The sequence below is a fragment of the Callospermophilus lateralis genome, chromosome 19, assembly GCF_048772815.1.
Source record: "Callospermophilus lateralis isolate mCalLat2 chromosome 19, mCalLat2.hap1, whole genome shotgun sequence".
Taxonomy (NCBI): domain Eukaryota; kingdom Metazoa; phylum Chordata; class Mammalia; order Rodentia; family Sciuridae; genus Callospermophilus; species Callospermophilus lateralis.
Genome location: NC_135323.1, coordinates 8738108 through 8758686, shown reverse-complemented (window position 1 = coordinate 8758686; position 20579 = coordinate 8738108). Strand labels below are relative to the sequence as shown.

The following is a 20579-nucleotide window of genomic DNA, read 5'->3' as shown; positions in this document are numbered from 1 at the left end:
CCTGACCCCAAGAGCCAAGCAAAAGCCAGTGCCCCTTGCCACCCTCATGTCCTATCAACAGAATGTGAATCTAGACGCAAGTCTGGGTCTTCTCCACCGCTCTCATGGATCAACAGTGAGACAAGAAGGCATCACCCTAGCCCAGAGGCAAGAAACCGCCAGCCTTTGGTGTGTGTCTGCCTGAGATCCTGCGTTGCTCACAGTCTGGGAGCTGCCAGTCCTGGGCCTGGGAAGGAGGGCAAGGCTGGTTTCCCAATAAGGCAACTCCTTTCCCACTGGAAGGCACAGACAGCAGTGATAGAAGGACCAGGTGCATGTTTCCTTGCTACAAATTAGTCTTGTCCAATGCATACACTCACACTCAGGTAAGATCTGCTCTCTTCTTATTCTTTTTTTTTTTTTTTTTGGCACTGAGGATTGAACCCAGGGGTGCTCTACCACTGAACTACATCCCCAGTCGTTTCTGAAAATGAGTCTTACTAAGTTACTAAGGCTGGCCTTAAACTTGCCATCCTCCTGCTTTAGCCTCCATGGTCTCTTGGATGACAGATGTGTGCCATCATGCCCTATCCTGCTTCTGATTTTTAGCAGCAGTGACCCACATTCACATGGAAATACTGTTCCTCGCATAACACATATCTCGCTTCTGCACCTAAAGATCAAAAAGGAGGATATTCTGAGTATTCTCCTTTTTGATCTTTAGGTGCAGAGGCGAGATATGTGTTATGTGAGGAATAATATTTCCTCCATGCAAGATAGAGCCTGGCCTCTACCCCTGAGGGATCAAGGATGCCAGCCCCCCCATCTGCACCCCCCATGTCACAGCCTCCCAAGCCACCTCCAGGGACAGGCCCAGATGAAGTGAGGCTGGACAGTCAGGCTGCCCTGGGACCCACCTGCCACTAGGATGGCCCCCTCCTCGGGAAGATCAGAACTCTGGGATACCTCCACAGGACAGGATATGATGGGAGGCCACAAAAGGTGAAAGGAATGAGTCACCAGGCAGTAAGGGTGGAGCTTCACTCTGCTTCAGGTGTTTTACTTCTTCTTCTCATACTTCTGACACTCCACCCACTCACCTCAAATTACACATCAAAGGCCCTTTATGGTCAAAATCACACAGTGGGTCAGGAAGGGTGTGTGCTCTGCAGAAGGAAGGTACAGCAGACTGGGGTGGCATTCACATTTGTTGCCCCAGGGGGCCACCTTGGAGAACCCTGGCCTCCTATCCATCACACCAACACCTACAATTACAGACTGGGAGAGTCATCACTCCAGGCCCTGAGCATCCTAGTGAACAGCACGCCCAGCCCGGGGTTGAGGGTCCCACATACAGTAAGAGCCTGGACACAAACCGGCAACCAAACTGTCCCTGGCTCCGTGTCCCACACACCGGTTGGAAGGTGGACACAGTGGTAAAGGTTCTGTGTCACAGTTAACTGATTCAAATGCTTTAACAAATCCAAGGCTCTGAAACAGCAAGTCCATGAAGCCTGAAGGCTGGTACTCCTGAGAGACACTACACAGCTGGAGCACGACCGCCATGCCACCACCAAGCTCCACAGAGGAGGCAGCAGCAGCAGGCCACATCTGCATCTGCTCTCTGGCCCAGTTCTACATTCTGTGCTACTCAACCTGTGGGTATTTAAAATAACCATTCGAACCAGGTGCATGGCACACTCCTATAATCCCAGTGGCTTGGGAAACTAAGGCAGGAGGATGACAAGTTCCCAGCAGCCTCGTCAACTTAGTGAGGCCCTAAGTAACTTAATGAGACCCTGTTTCAAAACATAAAAAGGACTGGTGTTGGGGCTCAGTGGTAAAGCACCGCTGGATGCAATCCCTGATACCCTCCCCAAAAAATAATAATAATTAAAAAAAATAACCATTAGGGGCTGGGATTGTGGCTCAGTGGTAGAGCTTTATTCTGCCACATACGAGGCCCTGGGTTCGATCCTCAGCACCACATAAAAATAAATATTTAAAACTAAAAAATAAATATATTTTTAAAAATAACCATTAAACAGCGGTTGTGATGGATTTTATTGCAAAAAAATAGAAATAAAAAATTTGTATACGTGTAGAAGATAATGTGGATTAGGATCCTATTTTTTAATTTATTTATTTTTTAGTCATTGATAGACCTTTATTTTGTTTATTTACATGCAGTGCTGAGATTCAAACCCAATGCCTCACACATGCCTGGCAAGTACACTACCACTGAGCCACATCCCTAGCCCCAGGATCCTATTCTTTTTTTTTTTTTGAAATTTTTTATTTATTTTTTTTAGTTCCCAGTGGACACAATATCTTTATTTTATTTTTATGTGGTGCTGAGGATCAAACCCAGAGCCCCAAGCATGCCAGGCAAGCATGCTACCGCTTGATCCACATCCCCAGCCCCCAGAAATTGGGGAGAAATGAGGAGAAATTGAAGGCTGTATATATGCTGAGAAGAATCTAGAGGGGCCAGGCTGAGCAGTGTCATCCACTGCCCGCTCACCTACATTTTCTCGTTCCCACACCAAATGTGTCTCCTACCTGCCTGCAACAACAGTGTGCTCTGTATGGTACAGCTGCAGAGCAGTCACTGGAAAGAGGAACTCAAGTATGTAAAAAAGGAGCCCTTTAAAATGACAAAGCCCCACAGGAGATGCTTCAGGGACCAACTAGTCAGGGCTGTTGAAGTTACAGGCTGCTTTCCTCAGGTCCTGAACCCTCAAACAGCATAGGAGCCAGGTTTGCAGGGCTGGCTGCCTGAGTCCCCAGGGTAAGCACAAGCCCTTCAGGGCCTGGATCTACACAGATGGGTTTCAGAACTGGTTTTAGGGGCACCCAAATCTGATGAAGAGTGATAAGGTTGAAAAGGAAGGGAAAGAAAATGTTTTACATTAAGTGTCAGCTCCTCCCTCGAGCCTTGAACTGTGCAGACACTGGGGGAACCACTGGTTCCAAAGCCATGTGGGTACCCTTCAGCCACAGTCACATTGAATATGGCACTCTGACAGGTGCAGGGGACTTACTAGCCTTTGTAAAAGAGGTCTGCATCTGTCACCCAAAACCAGTCCTCAGGGCCTCGAAGAACTCACCTGAAGGAGGCCAGGTCTCAGCTGAAGCTACAAGACCAGAACAATGACTTTTATAAAGCATGGCTTACTAAAAACCTTAAAAATCTTCATATTTATAAGCCTGGTTAAGGTCAAAAGTCTATCCATAAAATATCTGATCTGTTCTTTTTTTTTTAAGCCCCCCACTTTTTTAAATCATGATTTTTTTTTGAGAGAGAGAGAGAGAGAATTTTTTAATATTTATTTTTAAATTTTCGGTGGACACAACATCTTTATTTTTTTTTGTTGTTTTTATGTGGTGCTGAGGATCGAACCCAGCGCCCCGCACATGCCAGGCGAGCGCGCTACCGCTTGAGCCACATCCCCAGCCCCTGATCTGTTCTCTTGAAGTAACTCAGGAACCAGAAACCCCACATCAGGTTCACTCTACTCATGTCCCAACCCCACACCTGGGTGATTTTCAGACTCAGCTGAGTAAAAGAAGCCTCCTCCATGAATGGAGAGCCTGCAGGAGAAGCTGAGTGCTCTGCTTCCAAGCATATCACCTGCCTTGCTGCCCAGGGTCTTTTCCACACTGTTTTAGCAGGATGTTTTAAAAGAGCCTCACTTCACCCAAGTGAATCTGTGGTAACAACCCACAAGGACCCATCCAATGTCCCTGTGAGCCACAGAAGGTTGACCACAGTTGCCACACATAAGAACAGAAACAAGACAAAAATGGCCTGGACTGCTTTTATTTGCAAATCTTTTTGTTCACCAGCAAAATGTTTAATCCCCAAAGTTTTCAATATACTCCACATAGCACCATGAGTCTCACACTCCAAAGGAAGGGAATGTCCAAGAACCAAGATATGAGGACAATTCATGAGCGGCCTTCATGCATCTCTCTGATGCTCACCCATTCTGAGGATCTCGAAGGCATGTCTCTGCCACCATTACCTTGGAGTGCCAACCCTTGATGGGCCCATGGATTCCATAGGCCCCTCCTCCAAGACCCTGGCGAGGGCAGACAGGAAGTCACTTGACCCCCCCCAGGCATCACGACATCACGTCCCATGCAATATTCCCATGACTCCTCACCCGCTCGCCAGCCAGCGACTGAAGATGGGGGTCCACAGTGCATGGCTTCCATGGCCACAATGATGACAGCAGCCAGTCAAGAAAGCTGGGAGAAGCTGGGCTCAGTGGCACACGCCTGTAATTCCAGCGGCTCAGGAGGCTGAGGCAGGAGGACCACAAGTTCAAAGCCAGCCTCAGCAACTCGGCGAGACCCCATCTCTAAATAAAATGTAGAAAAGGGCTGGGGATGTGGCTCAGTGGTTAAGCACCCCTGGATTCAATCCCAAGTAACAAAACAAAACAAAACAAAAAAACTTCAGCCCTTCCTGCTCTGCTGTCTTACCTAGTGTTTTCTACAGTACTTGTCCCCTGAGACACTGGGCGCTCTACTCATCTCCACCAGGCATCTCTCCATCAGCACCCAGCTCCATGAATGAAGGGTTTCTGTTTGCTTGATTCACCAGTCTCCTGACCTAGAGAAGCCTTGTCCCACAGCCAGCTGCACAGTGCCACATAGTACAATCTTTCCTGTCTGCTCAGACTCGATCTCTCTGGAGCCCACACCTGCCACTTTCCCTTGGTCTGCTTTCATTCTCCACAACACTCTTAACAGTCTGCTACCATAAAAAGGGATCAAGTCTTCTAAGATGAAGAACTCCTCAAGAAGACCCAATAAGAAGACCCTAAGAGGGAGAAGCAAGCCCCAATTCACTTTAAGACACTAAGACACCAGTGCTTCATCTGTGCTGATGATGCTGGAAGCCCACTGCACAGAACAGCGCATTCTTAAGAAGGGCAGGGCTTCAACTCACAAGGGGCCACAAGGGTGCTCAAGGCGCCCCAAAGTGATCTTCCAATGAAGAAGAGCCCTCCGTGCAGTGCAGTTGTACACACCTGTAACAGAACTATTTGCTAAACTCCAAGTGCAAAAGCTGGCAGGCAACCCCAACATTCCAGACTCACCAGCCAGAAGGCCTTGCACACTCACCCTTCACTGGGCTTTCAAGTCTATAGAAAGCAGGCAACCAAGGGCATCACAGGTCACATCATCATCCAGGAAGAGAGAAACCAAGACAATACTACCCTATGCAAAAAGCAACCCTAAAATCATTTAAGAAATCACATCAGCCAGGTGTGGTGACGATGCCTGTAATACTGGAAACTGAAGAGGCCTAGGCAGGAGGATCCCAAGTTCTAGGACAACCTTGGTAACATAGAAAGACCCTATCTCAAAAGGAACAATAAAGGGGCTGGGGTTATGGCTCAGTGGCAGAGCGCTTGCCTAGCATGTATGAGGTACTGAGTTTGATTCTCAGCACCGCATATAAATAAATGAACAAAATAAAGGTCTATCAACTTCTTTAAAAAAATTTTTAAAAAGGAACAATAAAAACAAAAGGGCTGTGGGGAAAAGGGTACACTGTACATTGCTGGTGGGACCACAAATTGGTGCGGCCAATATGGAAAGCAGTATGGAGATTCCTGGGAAAGCTGGGAATGGAACCACCATTTGACCCAGCTATCGCCCTCCTCGGACTATTCCCTGAGGACCTTAAAAGAGCATACTATAGGGATACTGCCACATCAATGATCATAGCAGCACAATTCACAATAGCTAGACTGTGGAACCAACCTAGATGCCCTTCAATAGATGAATGGATAAAAAAAAATGTGGCATCTATACACAATGGAGTATTACTCAGCACTAAAAAATGACAAAATCATGGAATTTGCAGGGAAATGGATGGCATTACAGCAGATTATGCTAAGTGAAGCTAACCAATCCTTAAAAAACAAATGCCAAATGTCTTCTTTGATTTAAGGAGAGCAACTAAGAACTGAGCAGGGGGGAAGAGCATGAGGAAAAGATTAACATTAAACTGAGATGAGTGGTGGGAGGGAAAGGGAGAGAAGGGAAATTGCATGGAAACGAAAGGAAACCCTCATTGTTATACGAAATCACATATATGAGGTTGTGAGGGGAAGGGGGGGAAGGGAGAGAACTGAACAACAACAGATGAGGTAGAGAGGGAAGATGGGAGGGGAGGGGAGGGGGGATAGTAGGGGATAGGAAAGGCAGCAGAATACAACAGTCACTAATATGGCATTATGTAAACATTGTGAATGTGTAACTGATGTGATTCTGCAATTTGTATTTGGGGTAAAAATGGAAGTTCATAACTCACTTGAATCAAATGTATGAAAGATAAAAAAAAAATTTAAAAAAAAAAAAAAAAAGGGCTGGGGGTGTAGCTCAGTGATAGAATACTCTGGGTGTAATACCCAGTGCTACAAAAAAAGAAAAAGACAAAGAAAACATCATGAGAACCCAAAAATAGCAACACAAGCACAGGACTCTGCCAGAAACCAATTGCACCCAGTTCATGAGGCTGAAGCCTCCTCATGGGGCTGCCTGTGGGATAAGGACAAAGCCTGTGACCCACAGGGAGTGAGCACACCTGCAAGGTATACATCCTCCCCCCCCCCCCGGGGGTGGGGGCAGGGCTCAGAAAGATACCCACCTCCCATGCTCTGATTTCAAACTCCAGCTCTGACTGTGTAATCAATCAATGTCTGGTGTTTTTTTGTTTTTTGGTTTTTTTTTAATGGTATTCCAGACAGACTAATACCACAGGGTGAGAAACAGGAGAAGTGGCCTCCTTGGAAAGGCAGGGGCTAGGGATAACTAAATGCAACTATCAACCCTTTAGGGTTATTTTAATTTTTCTTTATGTCCATGTTTTTCAATGAAAAGTAAGGTTAGTTTTAAAAAGAGCTAAGATCGTATTAAAAGGAAACATTTAGAGCCAGGGGTGGAGGCACATGCCCTGTTCAGAAACACACCAAAGCAGAGACACATCCTGAAGCTCAGGACTGCAACTGACACTCTCAAAGGGCTTCTCCATTTGAGACTTCTGCAGTCTGACCACTGACCACGCACTTCATGGACACTGGCAACATGTCAGACCAACCAGAGCAGAGAATGGGCACTTTTAGAGTACTGCCCACAGAAGGATGTCCATGAATGCAAGCATGGTGGGCCAACCCAAGGACCTCAGGTCTCACTCCTGGTGCGTGGGAAGGCTCTGCAGCCCTGGAAGAAGGGACAGCACCTATGAAAGACCCCTCTGAGGATGCAGGGAAGACTCATCAGAAGCTTCCTACAAGAATCCAGTTGGAGGCAGTGGGAGGCAAGAGGAGATGGTGCTATTGATGGCAATCCACCAGGGCCTACTGCTGACCTGGATGAGGGCAAGTAAGTAAAAAAATCAAGATGGCTTGGGCTGATCTGATGTTGGTGGTGCCACTTTCAAGCTTAGAGAGTTTAGAAGAGGAACAAGTTGGGGTGGGGAATTGATATATCTCACCTAAGGAAATCTGGTTACTATAATCTGTGTATTCACCAACACAATTGTAACCATCTGTAACCCAGATGAGAATTTCACTGTTTCCAACACTGTCTGCATCCAGAGGATGCTGAGGTTGCTACTCAACTAGAGCTGAAGCCCATGAGCTGAAGCTGGGTGCAGGTTTATGGATGCAGGCTCTGCCCAGGCACTACCTCAAGGTAGAACATGACACCTTCAATCGGCAGGTCCTTACTTTATTATCCCCATTTCACAGAAAAATGCAGAGAGGCATAGTCACACCATAGGCAGGACACCCCCACAGAAGTCAAGCAGGCCCTAAATTCAGTCACTGAGCCTCTCATTCTCCAAGCATACAGAAAGTTCTGGCAGGAAACGTGGCTCTTCCAGTCACTTAGTTCAGGAATAATTTTTAAAGTTTCCCTTGGATTTTCACAAACAAAAAACATTTTATTTTTAGACCTGGATCAAACAGGAAGTACATTCCAAGAGAGACCGAGAGAAAGCCACACCAGTGCACACCTTGCAGGTCACAGACCTCCTGACCACAATGTGCTGGACAGGAGTCTGAGCCCTAAAAGACCTATGGGCTGTCCAGCCACCAAGGCAAGGGAAGCACCACCAACTCTGGTTCTGAGCATGACAGTAGTATATAAAGGCTCTCTTTGGAAGTAGCTCCGGTACCCTGTTCTGGAGTTGCCTATTCAGGGACGAAGTTCACCCGTTGTACCAGCCACACATCTGGAAGATGCCAGGAATGGCAGCAGGGCAATGCTCTCCTCTCAGCTTCCTGCAACAAGGCCTACAGCAGAAGGTAGAGGGCTGTAGGGAGGTCAGAGGTCAGGCTTCACAGGTGAGCTGCCATTTGTCACAAATGACCCTGAAGAGAAGGGGCCAGAAGTCAAATCAGCCTATCCCATGTCTTCAGATTCGGAAACAACAGACTACATTCTCTTCTGCAGCCAGATGCTTTTTACCAGAGCACTTCACTCCCTTGACTCAGAAGCCAGGGTCCATCTTCCAAATGAAGCTCTGTATATACTTTGGGCACTTCCTCTTTTCACAATTTCTTCTCTTGATCTTTTAAGCCATTACCAGAAATAGTCAATTAACTAACAGGAAGATCCCACAGTCATTCAGGCAAACTCTGAGGGGCCTGGAGAGCAGTGCTGGTCTTGGACCTGAAAGGACACTCTTGTCTTCTGAGTGGTCAGGCACTTCGTGCCAGGAACTCAGCCAAACCATCAAGTTGCTCCTGCTCTGAATGGCATCCATGGTCCAGTCTCTGGCTATGGTCATAGAAACTACTCCTGAGTTGGAGTGGGCTAGTCCTAGTAGGGCACAGAAAACATCCAGGGAAGTCAGGCACAGTGGCGCACGCCTATAATCCTGTCTACTTGGGAGGCTGAAGCAGGAGGAACATAAGTTCCAGGACAGCCTGGGTAACTTAGCAAGAACTTGTCTCAAAATATAATTCACAAAATAGTTGGAGATGTAGCACGGGGTAGAGTGATTACCTAGCATGTAGGAGGCCCTGGGTTCAATCCTCAATACTGGAAAAAGAGAAGAAAAGAAAAGAAAAAGAAGATACCCAGGGAGATTCTTCCCTCGGGGTCTTCTCAGCTGGCAGGAAAGTCAGGGCATCAAACTGAAATGCCAAGAAACCTCTGCCACCAACAGCCAGGTTGCTCCAGGCCTACCCTGGGCACCTGTATGTCAAGCCAGCCTTCCAAGGGGACTGAAACCCAAGCTGGCCAACTAGTATGCTGTGGTCCTTGGGCCCGACAGCCAATCATTCAGTAAGCAGCCAGAAGCCTGTTGATTCACACCAGCTGAAACAGAGGCAAAGGAAGGAACCAGTGAGGAGTTCCACGACACCTGGACCCAGGGGCTCCAGATGACCACAGGAGGATAGCAAATACAGAAAAAGGTCAAAAGTATCCTATTTTCTTGGTTTTGATGGAGAGCTAAGTATAAGACTCATCTGAATTTCCTCAAGTCACCTTTGTGAATATCACCTGGCATACTCAGACAAGCACACAACAAGCACACAAGCAGAGCAGCCCACACTATAGGAACCTAGCTAAGCCCCCTGATGTACAGCTCTCCTAGATGGCCCTCCTGACACATCCCTTCACACAATTCAACACTGCAGCTGATGAGCAAGTGAGGCTGAGCTCAGGGTCTCCTTCTGGTGTGTGGTCGCTGCTTCCCTCTCAGCCTCAATCTTCCCTTGAGGAATCACCCTCTCCCACCTGGAAAGCAGCCATGCTATCTGGGGGCACCCAACTTTCCTTCCAGGATGGCCCTACATAGTTTAAGCCAATAGCACAGCCTCAGGCCCTTAGAACATGGAACACATAAGACACAGTGGCACCAGTGTCCCCCCACATTGGCAAATGCAGGGTCTTCCTTTGATGCTGTGGCAGCACTTGTAAACAAGGAGGCCCAGAGCCCAAATTCACTGTGTAACCATGTCCAACACAAGGGAGCCAGCAAAGCAAAACTGACCATCAGGAGGGCAGGGTCAGTGGAACATGAAGGAGAGGGCTGCAGTCAGACAACCCCTTCTCTAAGCCCAGGTGTCACTCCCCACTTCCTGCCTTCTAACTGAACCCTGGGGGACAAGCAGAGTGCCTCCAAATGAGAATCAACATGATCCAGGACTAGGGTGTGGTCAGTGACCAAACACTTGCCTAGCACACTCCAAGCCCTGGGTTAGACACCCAGCACTGCAAAAAGAACAAAAACACCTCAGTGCTAATAAGATCCCAACATCAGAGAATTTTAAACCACAACACTGTACCACAGGTAGACTTGGGTGGGACAGGGCCATGGCAGAAGGGATTCTCCTAAACTCCAGGCCCCTCTGCTACCAACAACAGCTCCATGAGGGAGCTAAAATGCCACCCAGCAGAAGCAGCCCACATGCTCTATTCATTTCAAGCAAACACTATGTATTACAAATAGAGCAAACCAAAAAGAACAACAGCAGTACTGCTGCTATGATCAAGAACTGAAGAGTGCTCAGATGAGCTGGCCCAGGACATGTAGATGCCATTGTTTTTAAAATTAGAAATCAGAATTGAGCTGGGTGTGATGGCCAAGTCTGTGATCCCAGCAGCTTAGGAGGCTGAGTCAGGAGGATTACAAATTACTGAACACACCTCGCCTTAGCAACATGGCGAGGCCATAAGAAACTTAAGCAGACCCTATCTCCAAATAAGATATTAAATTTTTTATTTGGATCTGGGGATGTGGCTCGAGTGGTTAAGCACCCTGGGTTCAATATTTTTCTTGCAGCCCAAGCCTCAAATTCTCAAATGTAGTGTTATCTTAACAAAGTTTCTAGTCTATTGTAAACTTTTTAGGTTTTTTTTTTTTTTAAACTGAGGGGCACTTGGCCATTGAGCCACACGCCCAGCCCTATTTTGTATTTTATTTAGAGACAGAGTCTCGCTGAGTTGCTTAGCGCCTCGCTTTTGCTGAGGCTGACTTTGAACTTGTGATCCTCCTACCTCAGCCTCCTGAGCTGTGCACCACCATGCCTGTCTTAGGTTACGCTTTAGAAACTGTTAGTTACACCAGCCTTAACAGGATTTGTTTTTTGGTTGTTTTTTTTTTTCTTTTCTTTTTTGTACTGGGGATTGAACACAGGGGTGCTCTACCACTGAGCTGCATCCCCAGTCCTCCCGGGCAACTGGAATTATACATGTGGGCCACTGTGTTGAGCTTAACATGATATTTTTAAGGCATATTCTGTCCTAAAAAACTTACTAATAAATAAAAGCATTTAAGAAGAGGCCCTGGGTTCAATCAACACTGTAAAAAAAATAATAATAATAATAACAACAACAATAATAGGCAGAGTGCAGTAATGCAGGCCTATAATCCCAGTGGCTCCGGAAAATGAGGCAGGAAGATTGTGAATTCAAAGCCATCCTCAGCAAATTAGAAGGCACTAAGTACTCAGTGAGACCCTGTCTCTAAATAAAACAGGACTGGGAATGTGACTCAGTGGTAGAGTGCCCGAGTTCAATCGTTGGTACACTCCTCCAAAAAAGAAAAAATAAATAATATTAATAGCAGCATTTGGCTGACAACAATAAGAAAAAGGAACAAAAAGATTAGTCAAGCAGCCAGGAGCAGTGACCACGCCTATAATCCCAGCACTCTGGAGGCTGAGACAGGATGATCACAGTTCAGAGCCAGTTTCAGCAACTTAGAGAGACCCTGCCTCAAAATAAAAAAATTAAAAAAAGCTGGGATGTTGCTTAGTGGTTAAGAGTTCCTGGGTTCAATCTCCAACCCCCCAAAAAAGAAAACCATTAAGCCAGGTGCAGTGGTGCATGCCTGTAATCCTAGTAGCTCAGGAGGCTGAGACAGGAGGACCGTGAGTTCAAAGCCAGCCTCAGCAATGGCAAGGCACTAAGCAACTCAGTGAGACCCTGTCTCTAAGTAAAATACAAAATAGGGCTGGGGATGTGGCTCAAAAGTTGAATGCTCCAATCCCTGGTACCAAAAAAAAAGAAAACCATTAGTCAATCCACGTTGACCACCACTTAACTACAGGGTCCCACTCTCAGGTAACCCTCAGAAGAGTGAGTCCTGTGCAAATCAGCACATGCCAGTCTCTCCACAGCAGCTGGTCCTGGTGTCCAGCAGCTGCACCAGGACCACGGCACCTGGCGGCAGCCTCATGCTTACAGATCTTTAAAGTCCCCCAGGCACCAGCTCAGGAAAGGAGTAGGAAATGCAAGTGTTCTGCTCACACATGCAACAGACGGCGACCTGAAAGCCAAACAGTAGGGAAAGAGTGAAGAAGCAGTTTCAAAGCTGTAGAGACTTCTTGAGAGCTTTGTGGCTCCCTCCAAGCTGCATGTGCACCTACATGCACATGCACAACTGGTGAGGACCACCAGACAAAACATCCAGGCTGCCTTGCACTGACCTACCACACCCACACCACAGTTAGCAAGCTAAAGGGTCCAATCCTCGACTCCAAGCACAAGTCCCACAAGTTTCCTAGCACTCAGAAACTTCCCTACCAGGCCTCAGTCTCCAGGAACAACCCTGCAGGATCACTATAGAAAGCTACTGGAACTCTCCATGCATCGATGCACTTGAATGTCCACTCCTCCCTTTACCTAGCCCAGAGAGTTGTGTCTACACTTCTGTGCAAGAGGACACAAGACTAACTGCTCCAGGATCAAGTTCCAATGTCATCATGACTTGTGAGAACTTCCACATTCCTAATGATATACCAAGCCGCGCAGTCTGTCCTCAAAAAAAGTATTCTCAACATCACAGACATGACAAATATGGAATCAAAACCTGACATGACCAAAGCGGCAGCCATATACTCAGCTTGGGCTAAAAGATCCCGTAACCAACACCCTTCCCTTGTTCCTTCTCCAGGTCTCAGAGGTGAGCACAGAAAACAGACACCTGGTGACTCACCTGAGCTCTCTGCCCTCGCTGTACCGTCTACTTGAGGCCCTCGGGGCGGCTGTCTCCAGGAGCAACTTCTGAGTGAGCCTGCTGGGGGGGGCACCATCTCTGCCATCATCCTCTTCCACCGCATCCTGGTCACATTTCCACTCCTCATCTTCATTCAAAGTGGGCAGGTATCCAGATATTCCCTTCCCTGTCCCTGACCCTGAGCTCTGGTCACTGCAGACCTTTGGGCTCTCCGAGCCTGTCCTCGTGTATTCCAAGTAAATGTCAGACTTGAGAAAGGACGGGTAAGTGTTCTCCTCCATGGTGGACTGGATCTCCGTCTGGGCCTGGTCAAACATGGCAGGGTCGATCTGCTGCTTCATGACACAGTCCTTGATGAAGCTCTTGGTGGCTGGCTTGGTTTGCCTGGACACGATGCCATTACTATCCAGGATATACTTTCGGTAGATGGCTCTTGCCAGCTTCAACCTCTTCTCCTCGTTTGAATTGCAGGGCTCAAGCTTCCTGAAGCCACTGCAGGCGAACCAGAAGTCCAGCAGGTCAGCACAGCCCTCCTGCTTCAGGAAAGTCCTGAACAGGCTGATCCCATCCTGGTCGTCCAGCAAGGAATGCAGTGACTCAGCCCACCGCAAGTACGGTGGGGTAGGAGAGGCACTGCCCTCAGGCTCGTACCCCAGATCCAGATCTGAGCGCCTCGGGGTGGCTGTTGAGGTCTCGCCTTTAATGCTGACACCTTTCCCAGAGCAGAAACTGTGGCTGATGGGCCTTGGGTCTGTGGACACCAGTTCTCCCTCCTCACCAGGCACTGGGGGCCGGGGGGCATCTTCAGTGAAACTTGCTCCAAGGTCCAAGGGGAAACCCTGCTCCTGGACACTCATTCTGGGACTCTGCGTCAATGAACAACGAGCGCTGCACCCTAATACATCAGTACTTACGGCTCCAAGGGGAGGCAATCTGTCCTGTTGAAACCATCAAGAGGACAAGGGTTAGGAAGGTGGCCCTTGGGACACTATCAGAGGTTCTCTGAGACGAAGCTAGCGGTGCCACCCTCCCACTCTCACTCAAAGCAGAAAGCCAGTTCCATTTCCAGCAGAGACATATTTTGGCCACACAGTATGCTCTATATCATATATGACTTGTGAGAGCTTAAAACTACAGGAAGGCCTCTCACACTAAGTGGATGTCCAGAACACAGAGGATACCTTTCCCCTAAAGTGTCCTTCCACGAGACCAGGGGTCTGAGGGAGGACCAACAATTCTGGCCCAAGAGCTGAATGACCAGGAGGGCTAGAGAAAGGAAAGGTACTCTCAACCCTGACCCCTGGAACCAGTGGCTCACACACAAAGTCCCTCACACACAAAAATAATCACCTCACCTGCCCAGTCGTCAACACTCAGAAATGGGAGAAGCACGCTATAGATCTATAGCAGGAGTGCATCTTCCAAGTCCCAGAGCCTCTGTTGCTCTCTGCTACTGCATCACTTCATATTTGATATGCCTGCAACAGATGCAAGCACCCAGCCAGGTATTTCTCCTACTCTACACACACCTCAAAGAGCAGCTGGCCACAGGTTGCCTTCAATACAGTGGGATTGGTGATACAAGGACACAGCAAGTAGGCATTCAGAAGTCATCAATGCAGGCAACCTTAGAAATGCAGAATTACACTAAACTGTGAGTACCTGTATTATGAGGAAAATGTCCCTCTGAAAACAAATGGTGGATGGGGACATTAAGGAACAGAAAAAGTACAGAACAAATTAAATCTAAATACAAGTATGCTTTTTGGCTAAAGAAGCATATAGCTCATTTGATTTAACTCCCTAAGCTGAAAAACCAAACCACACATCCTCTTAGAGGTTATTCTGCTAGGCATGATGACACAGGCCTGTGATCCCAGCTACTCAAAAGGTTGAGGCAAGAAGACTGAAAGTTCAAGACCAGCCTGGGTAATTTAGGGAGATCCAGTCTCAAAGTTAAAAATAAAAGGGCTGAGAGTGTAGCTTAGTAGTAGAGGGCCCCTGGTTCTATCCCTAGTTCTTGAGAAAAAGAAAACAGTATTCATACATACAAACTGGTGTTTATTACTACTGCTGCTGCCACTAGTAGGTGGAAAATGTGCAGGAGACTGCCCCCGAGCAAGACCTGGAGCCCAAGAGCCCTGGCTGTGACTCTTAACACAGCCCTTACATCCTTTTAACACAGAATGTAAGGATCCTAGCCAAGCAGACTGGAGAGGGGACTATACACCATCAGGTCAAACACCTGGAACACTGAACAAGCCAGAGTGCACAAAGTCAGCCCCCCTAGAACCAACTCAAGGGGGCTCTCCCTGGCTACTACTGCACACTGCTGGGCCCTAGCCTCCATGAAATCTACCCCCACACCTACATTCTCACTGCATACTCTTCACCTGCCAACCACTACTGAAACCCAGAGGGACAAGTCACACACACAAAAAAGGAGGGTCACCAATATGTGCCCAACATCATCACAGCTACAGACTTCTTAGAAGACTGTCATCTCAGCCTCAGCAGGGCCAGCCTGTTTGTTCCTTCGGATCAAGATCCTGTGCTGCTCACAGAAACCCCCTTTCAGCTCACTTTCTCTGAGCCCCATCATCTCAGAGTGAGCACCCTGGGTGTCTACAGCTCCACATCATCTCATGATGTCTAGCTTCCTCTTGTCTAGGTTGCCACTAGAGGAAAGAGGGCCTGCATTCCTGACCACCCTTCCAGATACACAGCAGTCAGCTCACAAGCCCTGAGAAAAAAACAAGTTACTGGGAACTGAAGAGCAGTAGTTTGTAATGTGAGGCTGGCTACTGTTGCTGTCTCCAAAGCGTTCAGGCCTCCCTATGAGTGACTACAGCAGGACCCTCAGTACCTAACACAATAGTCTCACAACAAAGCATACCTACAAATATTCAATTGACTGGCACTGAAGAGAAGATGCTTGTCCTAGACACAGCTTTTTTTCAGATGCTGAGCTATTCTTGTGCAATAGAGGAGGCAGCAAATTCAAGACACAGTCCTTCATTACAGAACTGCAGCTTCCCTTCAAAACTCACATTTTACTGTGTAAACCCAGTCTCTCCTAACCATTTTAAACTGCTTTTCAGAGCCCAGAGGAAACTTTATAACACAAGTCTCTTTGGTCATCAACTGAAAAAAGAACTTCCATGTCCCTAGAAGCACACCAACACCTCCACATATCACTGATGCTGAAACATTCCAATCCCCCAAATCTCCAAGCTCCCCCAGGGAAGCATACCTAGCATTTAGGGAACACACACATACATACCACACATAAGGCAGCTACATTAATTCAGGCAAGGCAATGCCCACGAGCACCAAATCTGGCCCATAGCCTGTAACCATCATCAATAAAATGATTCCATAAAGGGAACCTTAAGTCTGATATGGTATTTAAAATTCAAAATTCCCTTGGGCAACACTGAGGCACACACTTCTGGGTACCATGTCAGCAAACTTGATGCTATAGGCTTGTGTATGTATTTATTTTACACAAACATAAATTCCAAACATTGATTTATGTGAAGTGTGAAAGTAAGCGTCTATTGATGACACTCCTGTGGGTCAGGGCTACTGTTTCCCATGTTATACCCTTCCCCATCATCTAAATTCTGAATGACCAGCGCAGCCCAAAAAAGTTCACTCAGCTTCTCTGAAACAAGAAATCAAAGACAAGTAAACACATGCTGCAAATCAAACAAAAACACTGTGCTGCCAGGTGCAGTGGCACTTGCCTGTAATCCCAGGGTTAAGAGGCAGGAGGATCATGAGTTCAAAGCCAGCCTGAGCAACTTAGAGAGGCTCTAAGCAACTTAATGAGAACCTGACTCAAAATATAAAAAGGGCTGGGGATGTGGCTCAGTGGTTAAGTGCCCCTGGGCTCAATCCCCACTTCAAAACAAAACAAAACACCATGTTTATGTGCTTTCGCACACTTACTTGTTCCTGAACGAAGGGGACTTCCTAAAACTGAAACCAGCTAGTGCTGGCTCTCTGGGGCAGACAGGAGTCCAGCTGCGTATATTTTCTAAAACAGGGACTGTGGATCCAGGAAACATGCATATGAGCAAAAAGAAGGTTTCACAGTACAGTGACAATCCCTCTTGGAGATGGGCTGAGAAAAGTCCCCAGAGGATTGATGTGTCTTTTCCTTACTGTCCTCATGCCAATCTGAAAGTGTGCAGCTCTGGTTTCATACGGGGGTGGGGGCCGGAGGAAGGTTGAATTCAAATTTTGTGGTGAGGACAGAATCTAAGATCTAACCCCAAGACAGAGATCTGTATTTTGGCCCCCAACCTGAAAGGGTATGGTCTTCAGAGCAACTGGTTTTTGAAACAAGCCAAACCACAGGCTCAACCCACAGAGTGCCCTCCTGTGGTGGTCGCAGCACCATTCCTACTTATGGGGGAGGAGGCAGGATGAGGGGAGGGAGGTCCACGCACACCCTGGCCTCAGTAGCTACTTGGAATCTCAGACACCCTAAACAAGGACCAGGCCCAGGGACCACAGGAGGCATCCCACACTATGTCAACCACATATCCACCTGTAGAGACCATCTCCCTTTCCTGTTCACACAACCCAAGGTCAAGGCCCTTCCTAGCATACCAAGCAGTCCTCCTAGCACCCCCCAGTCGCCCACTTCGGCCCCCACTCCCTCAGGCTGCAGAGGCTTCACTTCTGAAAGCCTCCCAACACACTCCCTGCCCCGCCCACCCTGGGCCTGCACAGCCCACGCTCCTGCACACTTCCTCACACACTCCCAGCCTAGCAACCCCTCGAAATCCGCACAGCCAACAATCCCGCAAGCCTCCCTTCACGCTCCATGCCCCGCACACGCTTGGGGCTGCGCAGTCCGCAATCCTGAAAGCCTATCCGCCCCCACGCCCTGCATTCTTGCAGGCCTCCCGGAAAACTGGGGGTTCCGCTCACCCTCCAGGCTGCACAGCCCGCACTCCCGCACGCCTCCTGGAACGCACTTTGTCCGGCACACTCCCAGTCCCGCACGTCCCGCAGCCCCACACCTGCACGCCTCTCCGCACTCTCCGCCCCACACGTCCTCGGACCCCCATGGCCCGCACACCTGGTCGCCTACCCGCACACTCCCGGCCCCAGCACGCCTCCCGCGCGCACGCCGCGGACCCCTCTTCCGGGTCCGCGCCCGCCGGCCTAGCGCGGCCTACACCGGCGGCGCGGGAGGCAGGCCCTCCCGCCGCAGGAGCGCGCCCGCCGGCCCCGCGCTACTCACCGGCGCGCGGTGGCTGTGGCGGCGCGGCCTCGGGCCCGGCTCCCGGAGCAGCACGGCCCATGCGCTCAGCGGCGGTGCGGCGGGCGAGCCCCGGCGGGGGCGCGGCCCGCGGCGGACCCCATCTCGGCTGCGGTCGCTTGGCGGCCGGAGGCCCGGAGGCGGGCACGGGCAGGCCGCGGACGCCGCCGAGGCCCGGCCTCCCGCTCTCACAGGCCCACTCCGCAGGGACGCGGCTCCCGCCCGACTCCCGCAGGCTCCTGCGGCGGCGGCGGCGGCGGCGGCCGCGATCACTTCCCGGGGCCGGGGCCGGGGCCGGGGCCGGAGCCGGAGTCGGAGCCCAGAGCGCCAAAGCCCAGGCCGAGCGCCCCCGCCGGCGCCGCCCGGAAGTGCGGGGGCGGGGCTGATGGTGGGGCGTGGTCGGGGCGGGGCCTCGCGCTGGGGCGGGGCCGCAAGCGCAGAGGAGGAGGCGGGCCTTGGGCCTGTCCGGGTTAACTGCAGACCCCAGGACGCGGCAGTGCGTTTGGGAGGGTCTCAAGGACTGCAGCCTCCGGGAGCCTGAGCTGAGCGGAAGGCCGGCCCGATGTGAGCACCGCAGTGAGCACGCCGGGTCGCAGAGCTTTTCTACCACTCACACCATCGAAGGCGGCCCCGGGTGTCTACCAATTTCGAGTCCGGCCTGCGCCCAGCCAGCCTCCAGTCCCCTCGGCGAGGGAGCTGAAGCCGGAAGAACTGGAAGCTGGATGCCTGCCTGGCCGGCCCTGGACAGGAGGCTCTTAAGTCGGGAACCATCACCGCCTGCCCAAGGCATGCGAGATGCCTATGAAAGCAGATGTCCTGGGGGTTGGGCTGTCGTGGACAGGGCAGGGCTGATCAGGATATGAGCTCCTGGTGACTGTCCAGCCCCTTTATTTTCCCTTTCTTTAATTTTTTTAATTGTATAATCTTATTTATTTTTATGTGGTGCTGAGGATCGAACCCAATGCCTCACACACGCCAGACAAGTGTGCTACCACTGAGCCACAAGCCCAGCCCCTATTTTCCCTTTCTTAATACCCACTGCTGTCCAGAACCTCCAGAAGGTCGACTGTGGCTCTGCCCTAGACAGTAGGGACTTAGGATGAGGACACAATAAATGATGGTTGCCACTTGTACAGGAGGTAAAATCTACAGAGCTGTGGGCTAGGGTTGGCCACTGCTGCTCCAAAACACAGATCCCTCTGCCTTAATTTCTCCCAGGCACCATCCAAATTCAGACAAGGGCTCTCCTTCCCACTGCTGCCCAAGGGTCCCACTAGTCCAGGCTAGCCTGAGAAGGAGGGCTTCTGCGTGTCCTGTTCTCTGCCACCCCCATCTCCATGACATCTTTTGCTGAGGGCTCAGGTCTGAGCCCCCAAGCTCAACAGGCCAATTCCATGTTGCCCACCACCACTAGATGCATGACAGAAGGCCCACAGCTATAAGCACTCAACAGCGGGCAAGGGGATGTGCAGCCATACCTGGCAACAGCCCCTGCACCGGCTCTCCACTACCATCCTGTCAGAACCAGCACCTCTCCCAATCCTGGGGCCGTGCCCAGTTCTTAGCCCTCCATCAGCCACTCCCAAGGAGAGGAGGTAGGCACTAGCCATTGCTGTCCCTTTGTCTGCCACCCCATGACAGCCAGGACACTGTGCTTCACAGAGCTATGTCTGCCTGGTACCTCACAGGGGCCCTCATTACACAGCCATAAAATCTCAATCAGTTCAGACTCACTTCTGCACATCCAAGGCTCACAGCTCACCATCCAACCCACACCTTAGCTGACAGCCATCACCTGGCCTACACTCTGCTTTAAAACTCTGAGCACTCCCAGGAGCCCACACCATTTCAGGACCATTCCTGATGTTATGTCCCACCTACCACCCTCTCCTCAATGCATCTAGTCACTTGCTCACCTCAATGCTTCCACCATGATGCTCTCCCAATGCCACTATCATATCTATTGGATATTGTTCATCCTTGATACCCAGCCCCTTATCCTGCATAGTTAGCTTCTAGGCAAGCACAGAAATCCTGGCTTGGGGCTCTTGAGTCACCAACCCACATCCCACCCTACTGCCCACCTGTGGCACCTGCCTGGGGTGAGCATGTGCAGAGACATCGCAGGCCTAGCCCCTGTTGCCTGACTGTCTGGGGACTCAGCATAGTGCTGGATGCCCAGGGTTGCTGTAGGAAGGGAGTGGCATCAACAGGGGCTACTGGAGTGTCCCAGTCTGCCAAGGTTCATTCCTTGGTCCATCACTATGCCCAGTGGGTCCTGTCAGTGGGTGTTCTACTCACCCATAAACTGCCAGGATAGCCCCA

General features: G+C 49.8%; 1 protein-coding gene across 2 annotated transcripts in view; it reads right to left on the bottom strand.

Annotated features, from left to right (window-relative positions):
- Positions 1-18581, bottom strand: part of Axin1 (axin 1) — a 38635-nt gene extending 20054 nt beyond the window's left edge. For both annotated transcript variants that reach the window (XM_076840395.1, XM_076840396.1), the window contains exons 1-2: positions 18237-18581; positions 12956-13914 (exon numbers count right to left, since the gene is read on the bottom strand). In XM_076840395.1, the coding sequence (XP_076696510.1) occupies positions 12956-13833 (878 nt within the window). In that variant the 5' untranslated portion in view covers positions 13834-13914; positions 18237-18581. The remainder of the gene's footprint in view (positions 1-12955; positions 13915-18236) is intronic.
- Positions 18582-20579: the final 1998 nt, after the last annotated feature.